Source organism: Mus musculus, chromosome 9, assembly GCF_000001635.26.
Source record: "Mus musculus strain C57BL/6J chromosome 9, GRCm38.p6 C57BL/6J".
NCBI lineage: Eukaryota > Metazoa > Chordata > Mammalia > Rodentia > Muridae > Mus > Mus musculus.
Window position 1 is genome coordinate 35662455 of NC_000075.6, and position 10640 is coordinate 35673094.

General features: G+C 41.4%; 1 protein-coding gene across 2 annotated transcripts in view; it reads left to right on the forward strand.

Annotated features, from left to right (window-relative positions):
* Positions 1 to 10435, forward strand: part of Pate2 (prostate and testis expressed 2) — a 61090-nt gene extending 50655 nt beyond the window's left edge. The window contains exons 2-5 of one of the 2 annotated variants that reach the window (XM_011242563.2): positions 6969 to 7280; positions 7425 to 7448; positions 8025 to 8156; positions 8473 to 8966. In XM_011242563.2, the coding sequence (XP_011240865.1) occupies positions 7238 to 7280; positions 7425 to 7448; positions 8025 to 8156; positions 8473 to 8609 (336 nt within the window). In that variant the 5' untranslated portion in view covers positions 6969 to 7237 and the 3' untranslated portion in view covers positions 8610 to 8966. Of the gene's footprint in view, positions 1 to 6968; positions 7281 to 7424; positions 7449 to 8024; positions 8157 to 8472 lie in introns of those variants that run through there. The other variant, NM_001033421.3, reaches the window with a different exon arrangement.
* The last annotated feature ends 205 nt before the right edge of the window (positions 10436 to 10640 follow it).

Genomic DNA, 10640 nt, shown 5'->3' on the forward strand with positions numbered 1-10640 from the left:
GAAGATGATGCACCTTCCCACCCCAAAGTTAACATGTGACAGAGCATATTCAAAAAAGCCTGTATTATGTAGTATGTGTGTTTTTTTTAAATGTTCTAATCATCTGGGTATGGGACCATTGAGTTTCTATCCTGTCTCCCAGTTCTAGCTCCCACCCTCTCTTTGAGAGAGTAGTTTGTTAATAAAGTGTTGCTGTCCCTGCTACTATCCACATCTCTGCTCAGCTCCTCATTCTTGGATCCAAAGAACCCCAGTATCCACCAATATCAGTTGGCAGACCAGTTACTGAGGAGGTAAGTTTTACATTTCTAGCTCCCCTCTCAATTTAATTTTTAAACTTATTTACTTTACATTTTGCTCACTGCCCCCTCCCAGTTACCCCTCCCAAAATTCTTCCCCTACTTCCCCCTCCCTTTTTCCTCTGGGAGGGTAGGGGCCCCCTGGGAATCTACTCCATCCTGATACTTCAAGTCTCTGGAAGGCTAGGTGCTTCCTCTCCCACTGAGTCCAGACAAGGCAGCCCAGCTAGAAGAACATATCCCACGTGCAGGTAACACCTTTTGGGATAGCCACCATTCCAATTGTTGGGGACCCACATGAAGACCAATCTGCACATCTGTTACATATGTGCTGGGATGCCTAGGTCCAGCTTGCATATATTCTTTGGATTGTGGTTCAGAGTTTGAGCATCCCAAGGTTCCAGGTTAATTGACTCTGTTGGTCTTTTTGTGGAATTCCTATCGCCTTCGGGACCCACAATCTTTCCTCCTAATCTTCCACAAGAGTCCTCAAGCTCCATTCACTGTTTGGCTGTGGGTGTCTGTATCAGTTTGAGACAGCTGCTTTAAGATTCCTACTCATTCTGGGAGTGCCTAACAAAAGCTGCTCCAATCATTGACATGTGCCAGGTGACTCACACTGTGAAATTGTGTCCTGCCCACATCCTAGCAAGGAAGCTGGGGATGCTTTCCTTTACCTTTCTTCTCTAACTGGTGTTGCTTTCTCAGCTGTCAGTCTCTTCATTCTTTGCCTTCTGTTTTTGCTTTTCCTGATGCCCACAGGGATGGTGGTGGGCTTAGGCACAAGGCAAGGATGGGGAATATCTGGGTCCTTATTGTTTGTCAGATACCAAGAGTCCAGGCCACTTGTGCCCCCAATCTCCCAAGAGATTCAGCATCAGGAGACCTGGGCCTATGGGCAGCCATCCTATTGGCTGTCTCTGAGTGGTGATGGCAGTAGTAGTGGTGTCAATGACCCTATGTGTCAGAGCTGGTCCATGTGTCACCCCTCCTCTCTTCTCCATGATCTGCTATGCCATGAAGTCATAGGGGTCAATGGTGTGCTGGGACTTTACCACTGTCCCTCCATGATGGTGATAGGACTTTTCCCTAATTGGGAAGCATTCTGATGTTTGTTCATTCACATTCAAGTGGGTTGTGGATAGTGGCAACCATAAGGCTGTGATGATGATATGGTTGTCAGGGTCCCAAGTATGAGGGCACTGACTCCTCCAAACACTGATGCTTTTTACCCTTTGCCTGTTGCTGGAGCCTCGATCACCAGTGCTCCTCGTTTCCATCCTTTCCATGCTGCGTTTTCACTGTACATCTTCACTGACATCCCATGTGGTTATGCTTTGTTCACATCTGGTTCCCCTCATCCCTCCTGCTCTCATGTCCTTGCTCATTTACTGTAGGTAGTACCATGAATTAGGGTATGATTTAGTTTCTCGGGTAATAAGACACTCCTTTGAATATTAGGTATAGGAAAATAATATCCATTTGTAATTTTTGCTTTGAGACAGAGTTTCTCTGTGTACCCTTGGCTGTCCTAGAACTCACTCTGCCTCCCAATTCCTGGAATTAAAGGTCTGTACAACCACTACCTGGCTCTATTTTCAGTTTTGACCTAGATGGCAATCTGAAAGACAAAACACAAACCTACACACATTTCTACAAGGCAAGCCTTTTCTCTGAATCTAGTAGCTTGGGTCTTCGAACAGTCTTTTGGCAGGGAGACCTTATTACACAGAGGAAAAAGAAATAACAAAAACTCCATAGAATCAACTTGTATCCCTCTCAGAATATAGTAGGAGAGGCAGCAAGCTATTGGTTTACACCATCTGGGGTGTGAATAGGTCCAGGAGAGTTGCGGGGTGCAAACCAGTGTTTTATAAAACTCTGTTGGGATATGATTAATTCATTGAGGACATCTTGTAGGGCAACAGAGCTGGGGGACATCCTAACTTGTCAGACTTCTGGAAGGCTATGCATGTAGGGAAGAGGAATGCTGTCCTGATTACAGAGTCTTCCTTTTTCTTTTAATTCACCCTAGGAAATTAAATTCCCTCAGAAGTCTCACTACAATGTATCCTCAAACATTAAAATAAATTTCACTTTAAAGGAAAATGGGTCTAATATTTTATTGTAACATTGTCTGGCCTCATTATAAGCTAGATCATGGAAATCTTACTGAAGGATGTAAGGTAATCCCCATTTTGGTAGACAGTTATTAAATTAGGAAACAAATTAACCTGAATCCATGCAATGAACTTCATCCCTTGATTCATTGATAGTCACTAGGCTTTTCTTATCTCTCAAATATACAGATATTTTAATATTCTATATCTTTTCTACTAAAAGTATGTTCTTGTTTAGTAATTGTATCATACATGTTTATTGTAATAGTTTTCATGTAATCATTGTGTCTTTGACAGTATCAGACAGAACTCAGCCTTTCTCTAGAATTCTTGAAAATAACAGAGTAATAAAATTTGCAGCTAAACCTCAGTTCTATTTTTTATTGTGTGATATAATTACTATTTTGGGCAGGCCTGATTTCAGGCATGTGAGAGCTCATATAACTGTGGTATGCACATGTGTGTTTGTGTGGATGTAGTCATTTTTGGATGATTTTAAATTTCACTTGTGTCATTAAGTGACTTGTGTTCTCCTCTTCCAAGACACTGTTTTTTTCAAGATTATTATCCTGGCTAATTTGAAACCAAAGATAAGAATGTAATTTAAGAACAAAGCTGTTGCTACCTTCCCAGCCTGTTTAGAGATTTCTATGATTACCTTAGGCATGATGTCTAAGATCCAAAATTTCTACTTTCTATTATGAGTCTTGTCTTTGGAAGTGCAGATGTTGGCTAAGGATTATTTAATGATATGAAGAAAATCAGATCAACAGTCAACGAAAAGACCAGCAAACTATAGATAAATAAGAACTGCAAAAATCTTTGTGTTTAAAATCTCTATGTAAGAACAATGCCTTATTCAGTCACAGACAAGCATTTTCAGGCAGCAGATAGGAACAAATTCAGATACCCACAGCCAGAAATTATCTGTAGAATCTAAATGGGATGTCTCCATTAAATCCCTCCCCTCATACCTCAGAGAACCCCATGGATGAGGAGGCAGAAAGAATGTAAGAGGCAGAGGGATGGAAGACAAGGCCCTCTGACTCAATTAACAGGTGACTATGAACTCACAAAGACTGAAGCAGCGAGCACAGGGCCTATCCAGGTGTCTTAGTTAGGGTTTTACTGCTGTGAACAGACACCATGACCAAGGCAAGTCTTATAAAAAACAACATTTAATTGAGGGTGGCTTACAGGCTCAGAGGTTCAGTCCATTATCATCAAGGTGGGAGCATGGCAGCATCCAGGCTGTCATGGCACAGGCAGAGCTGAGAGTTCTACGTCTTTATCCAAAGGCTGCTAGTGGAAGACTGACTTCCAGGCAACTAGGGTGAGGGTCTTAAGCCCATACCCACAGTGTCACACCTACTCCAACCAGGTCACACCTATTCCAACAAGGCTACACCTCCAAATGGTGCCACTCCCTGGTCCAAGAATATACAAACCATGACACCAGGTCTCTACCAAGTCCTCTTGCATACCTATTACAACCTTTATCTTAGGATTTTATGAGACCCTCTGAGTGTGTGAACAAGGGGCTCTCTGGTTCTTGTTCCTGCTGTTATGACTCCTGTTGGTGTTACTTGTCCCTCTTCAATGTGATTGTTTTTGCTTTGTCTTATTATATTTTATTTTATTGTATTTGGTTGTTAGCTCGTAGAAGCCTGTTCTTTTCTAATGAAAGGCAGAAATGAAGTGGGTATGGAGGGGAGGTGATGTGGGGAGAAACTGGAAGGAGTAGAGAGAGGGGAGACTATAATCAGGATATATTGTATGTAAAAAGAATCTGTTTTTGATAAAAGAAAAAATGGAAAAAAATCTCTCTACATATTATCTACATGTATTTATGTTTTTATACTGTTGAATGGTAGTAAGTTGGGTTGTAAATGAATGGCCACATACATGAAATTGTTAAATTAGCCCATATTATTTTTAGTAAAAGTTGTATAATTAAAGTTTCTGGGCAAAATCCCTGGCTCTGACAGCCCCAATAGGATAAGGTTCAACAGAAATCTAAAAATGCCAAAGCTATTAATGAGATCATGCATAGGTTTGGTGTGCACATGTGTGTATATATGTGTTTAGGTGTAATTTTTAGGATGATTTTAAATTTCACTAATGTGATGTCAAAGAGCAGAGAGAATCAATTTAACAGATGTGGCTATATTGGTAGAAGCAACTGGTGAGAAGTTGGATGTCACCAGGTCTATATTTGTGGTACTAACATGAGTTTTATTTTAAAATAGAAAACACACTTAAACTGTCTAACTGGACAGGCTTGATCATTGCACAGTTCATCTAAGATGACCTACGAAGAACTTATTGCTTAAGGGGATTTGTTAATTCTCAAAAGGTGATTGTTACTATTTCAAGGTGTACCCTTAACTTCATGGATGATTGCTCTAATCCATGCAGTCATACAACTAGGCCTTTCAGTCGCTGGACTTACCATACTGAGACAATGATTAATTGTCTGTCTAACACACTTTTGCACAGGGTTAAGCAGATAACCCTAAGACAAGGAGGCAGGCACAGAATGAAGACTCCTTTTCCCCATCCTCAATGCTCTCACCACTGGCTGTTTGTCTCCTGGCCATTTCATCTTCCTGGCAGAACACCAAGGAGCCCCATTTCTACTAACAGAAAATCTGGGTTAGGGTCCAGAAAAGGGCACAGAGAGGTGTCAGGAAGAGCCCCTATGCACAGCTCTTACCCACTGCTGCCACATGCCAGCCTTTCCCAACTCTTGGCAATTCTCTCCTATATTTTTCTCTTAATAAAACAACTCCTTTCTAATTAAATGGAAATTTGTGTCTGAAATACTTTCAATAGTCTTCCAAAACCTATTTTCTCTTCAACTAATACAGCAGACAATTTGCAGGCCCGGGACTCCCACATTTACATCCTTGGGGCTGCTTACCCATGCTCCCAACATCAGGGTCAGCTCTCCTGTGCTGCCCAGGTGGTGTGCATTGCCCATTCTCCAAAGTGAGCAGTGTGTTCCAAGTGTCCAAAGCTTCAGCAGATGAGGGACAGGGACAACTCAGCTCTCCTTATTATCCCAGGGCCAGCTCTCAGGGCCAGCTCTCTTGCTCTCATTATCCTGGGACAAAAGAGAGAGGGGGTTAGGGGGTTATCTCTCCTTCGCCAATGCCATCACACACACACACACACACACACACACACACACACACACACACACACACGCAGGGTTGTGGTAGGAGGATATCTCTTCTTCATCCATGCTATCACTTAGGACATGAGTGGCAGGGGCAGCTCTCCCATGCTCAAACCCTCAGAGATGGCTCACCCTAACCCCCAAATATGTGGGGCCCTCTATCCTGAGTACTGCAGCTGGCTAGGGGGTGGGCCAGCCCTCTTGCTCTCATATTTCCAGGGCCAGCTCTCCTACAATGCCCAAGTGAGGTGTGGGACCAGTTCTGCACAGCCCTCAGACATCATCATTTCCCTGGGGGGCAGCTGAGACTAGTGATATCTGTTTGGTCTTTGATGATAACAGATCCCTTCTGCTGCAAGGCTGCAAACCTAGAAGTGACCCTGATGGCAGCATATGCCAGGACCCCACCATGGTCCCAGGTGGCATCACTGGGTACTCATATCAGACTGTTCCTTACTACCCTCAACTTTTCATTTTTGCCTCTCTTCATTGTACCCATACTCTTCTTTTTCTTTTTCTATTACTTTCTCCATCACTTACTGGCTCCTGTTAGTGGTGCCTGGGGTCCCTGAGTGTCTGGGGTCATCTCAGGAATGGTCTCAGGAGTGCTAAGCCCTGCTTGTGCATTATGGCAAGGAAAGGTATATGTGAAGGTTTGGAGGGAGGGAATAGAAGGGAGAAATGGCATAATTATATAATCTTATAAATAAAAAAAAATCTGGTAGACCTTATTGTTCTGTGGCGAATGAGGTATGAATGCAAAAGTAGATGTAGCAAGGCTACCATTCATTCAACTGACAGATATTTATTAGATTTTTTTTGTGTTCAAAGCTCCACACTATAGGTTGTGCCAGACTAAGTAAAAGAAAATGTTTGCTTTGTCCTTGTGAAAAAGCCAAGGAAGAACAGATATACAAGGTCAGGTAGTAAGGCAGAGTGGAAACCAGAAGTGTTATTTTCTATAGACTGCTAAGGTTTATGAATGCTGTTGTATTTGGCCAGGCAGCATCAATGTGAATATGGCAGGAGAAGACATTGGAGAGGCAGCTAGTACTTATTTTCCCTGAAGAGTTCTCTGTTAGCTCAAAGAGTTTTGAATACTTTTCTAAATATGCCGAAAAGTCATTGGAGGATTTGAATTCACAATGTGACACCTGTGACTTGTAAACAACTCTCTGGTTTCTACCTGGAGAACTCACCATGAAGGGGCAAAAGTAGAAACAAGGAAGCCAAAGAAAAATAAAGGTATTGGTTGGTCAAGATAACAATGGCTTAGATCATGGTGAGGGCATAGAGAGAAAAATGTGTGCAGCTACAGGGAAATCAGTAGGGAAAGTGGATGAGCTTCACTGTCGTTCTCCTTTGCAGGTGGGACAGAGGGATCTCTAAGAAGAACTCCAAGTTCATCAAGGCCTGCCTCCTGGAAACAGGAACAAATTTGATGAATTAGAACTTAGGAGTCTATCCTGAGGGAGTCAAACACAATGTCTTGATCCTGGGAACCGAAAGTACTGTCAGTCCTGGATAATTTATGATGTAATTTAGATGAACAGCCCAAGGACAGGTCACCCTCTCCTCTCAAGTGAGAAAAGAGCCAGTACCTTCCTCAGAAAGCTGCTGAAGACAAGGGTTGCAGGATGTTTGTGCTGGTGATGATCTGTCTGTTCTGCCAATATTGGGGTAAGTCCTGGTGATAATGATAAAGCTGATGGTTACTTAAGAAGTGGCCAGATGCTGGGGAAGGAGGGTTTCCAAACTGGCTGTTGGGGATGTGGAAGTCTATGAGATTGTAACAAAGGAGATTGCTTTTCCTTCTCTTCACAGGTGTCCTTAATGAGCTTGAAGAAGGTATGACCATAGCTAGCATAAAGTCTTTGGTAAACAGTTCATTTGTGACACATTCAGGAGTAAACCTCCCTTCCATTTACTACAGAATCCTGAGAGTCCAGTGTTCTCCTGGCTTATTTACTCTATGGCTATTAGTAAGGAGCTGTAATTACCTTTGTTTCATTTTACTTATTATAAATACCCATGGCAAAATATTCAGTCGATACAAGGTGCTTATTATGTGAATTCTATGGGTAAGTTCTACTGGAACTCGGACCTCCTTAAATGGTATACATTTGGTTTGTGTCTATAAGCATCCTTTTCACAATCCCAGCACTTGGGAGACAAAGGCAGGTGGATCTCTTTAAGTTCTAGCCCAGCCAGGGCTACATAGAGAGATCTTATCTCAAACAAAACAAAACAAAACAAAACAGTAACAAACCCCCAAAGAAAACATTTCTCTCTCAAGGTTATTATAGGAACTCTATTCTGAGAAGGTTACAACCCATGGATCAATAGTAACTTCCTACAGAGAGGGCTCTAATTGCATAACTTTTCTCCAGACCACATTCACTAAGTACTTCTTTCTAAAACTAGAAGATCGTGGACTACTGTGTTATAAATGTAAGAAATATCATCTTGGGTTATGCTATGGAATCATGACATCCTGCGTACCAAATCATAGACAGACCTGCGCTGCTGAGAACTTTTACATACTCACAAAAAAAGGTAATGTGGGTAATGGAATGATGGGCAGCTAACCACACCTTCTCTTCTAAATAGCAGGTCCTTTCATGCTTAGGATGAGTGGGGGAGTGGAGTTGATGCAGATGAGTAGTCTTGTAAAGACTGGAAAGATAGACATTTCCTTAAGATAACACTGAGTGATAGAGGGGCTGATGTCTCTCGTCAGTCATGTAGTGAAATCTCTTCCCTGGGTTAGCAACAAGTGCAGTAAACTATGGAAACTTGAAGATAGGTTATTACCAGAAACATGGAAATGGGAAATAAAGTCTTCAAGGTTGTTTTCCTTTCACTTCCTCAGGGCAGAGTATGTATCATTATTCAAGACTGTCATGTATGACCAACTGTGAGGACATCAACTTCCTGAGTTTTGAAAGGAGGACAGAGCTCATTTGTTGTAAGCACAGTAACTATTGCAACCTCCCAATGGGACTCTAGTTCTGAATTTATTATGGATTTGGTATCATTCTTCAACTTACTACCAACTCTCTTTCCTCCAAAGTTTGTATTTACTCTCCCCTCCTAACTTACTAAAAATTGGAAAATCATTTGTCAGTGAAAAGAGAAGCAGTCATATGAGAAACTGGCTGGGAGCTCAGCCTCATTGCTAAGCAAATCTTTGCAAATTCTTTTTGTCATATCTAGCAGGGCATTTTGATCTGTGGACAATACTGCCCATCATGAGTAGGTCCAGAATTGATCATCTCATATACCAAGCCACAAGATTTTGGCTCAAAATGACATCCCAACTTTGTACAGGGAAATCTGTAAATATACTGTGTTGGTCTGCACCAAGTCTTCTGAGTTAAGATTTTGTTTGGACTAGCTCTGAGAATTCTTGGCACAGTACTTATGGATTCAGGAGGTAAGAGAGTGTTAATCCCAGCTTCCCAATTTGCTAATGATCTGAGACTTTTTTTTTGGCAAATCTCATGGGAGAAATATGAGAGGTGAGAAAAATCTGGATAAGCACAGATATTAAACAACAAAATTAGAAATGTATGGAAATTTTCATTGATGCAGAGACAGTGTGATGCATCTGGATCTGATTGTATTGAGGCTGTGGTTCAATCAGGTGATTGGATTAGGGGTTCAGGCCTTGTTCAAAAGTGATTACTCAATATTCTGATGAACGTGAAGAAAAAAAACTGGATTTCTATAGTAGTTAAAGGTAACAGAATATGTAAAGATAGCATGAGCTATCATGTACTAGTTTCCTTTATGTTGCTGTGATAAAACACTTTGACCAATACCAACTGAGGGTAGGAAAGGGTTTATCTAGTTTATACTTCTAGATAACAGTTCATCATGGAGTGCAGTCAGGACAGGAACTCAAGGTAGGAACCTGGAGGCAGGACTCATAGAGGGACAATGCTTGTCACAGGCTTATGCTTAGCTTGCTTTCTCATACAATACAGGACCAACTGTCTTGAAATGGTACTATCAACAGTGGTCTGGACCCTCTTATGTCAATAAGAATAATCAAGATTGTTCTCCACAGACACGTCCACGAGGCAATTTGATCTAGACAACTTCTTTTTTGTTTTTATTTATTTATATTTATTTGGTTTTATTAATTTACTTTATATCCTGACTATAGTTCCTGGCCTTCCAGTTCCCCCTCCCCCCATTCACTCCTCCTCCATTTATCTTCAGAAAATATGTATCTACCACTTATGAAGTTGTAGTAAGACTTTGCACATCCTCTCTTATTGAGGCCAAGACAAGACAGGCAGTAGGAGAAAAGGGTCCCAAAGGCAGGTGACAGAATCAGAGATATCTCTAGGCAACTTTTTAATTGAGGTCATATCCCTGTAGGTTGTGTCAAGTAGACAAGGTTAACATGGTGACATGATATGGTGTTTGGGTAATACTGTGTGCCACAGTAGTTAAAGTTATGAAGAGCAGAAAGTGTGACAGAATAGAAAGGTAACATTAGTAAGAGGGGAAACATACAGTTATTACATGATCAAGTACCAAGGTATAAACAAAACCAGAACAGCACAGACACTGGAGCATCACATATTGGGGCAAGATAGGCAGACGGTAACCACGTTTCTCTGGTTTGGAAGCCTATTGCAATTCCTGTTTCTGGATTCCTATGATCATTCTCAACTATATTAAGCCACATAAGATTCTCCAATGAACAAACTACTTCTCTATTTGAAGAGTTAAATGAACTTCCATCTTTGTCTTGTATCTGAGAATGTCATTTTTACTTCTTTTTGAGGAATTCCCAATTTGGACTCTTAGAACCGGGATGGAAAACAAAACAAAACAAAACAAGAACAACCACAACAACACAACACAACACAACACAAAACAAAAAACCCCCAAACCAAACCAAACCAAACCAAACCAAACCAAACCAAACCAAACCAAACCAAACCAAACCAAAACTAAAAAATGCATGGCGATGTTTTTTCAAAATAGACCAGCAGGTTGGAAAAGCCAATGAGGTTGAATTTT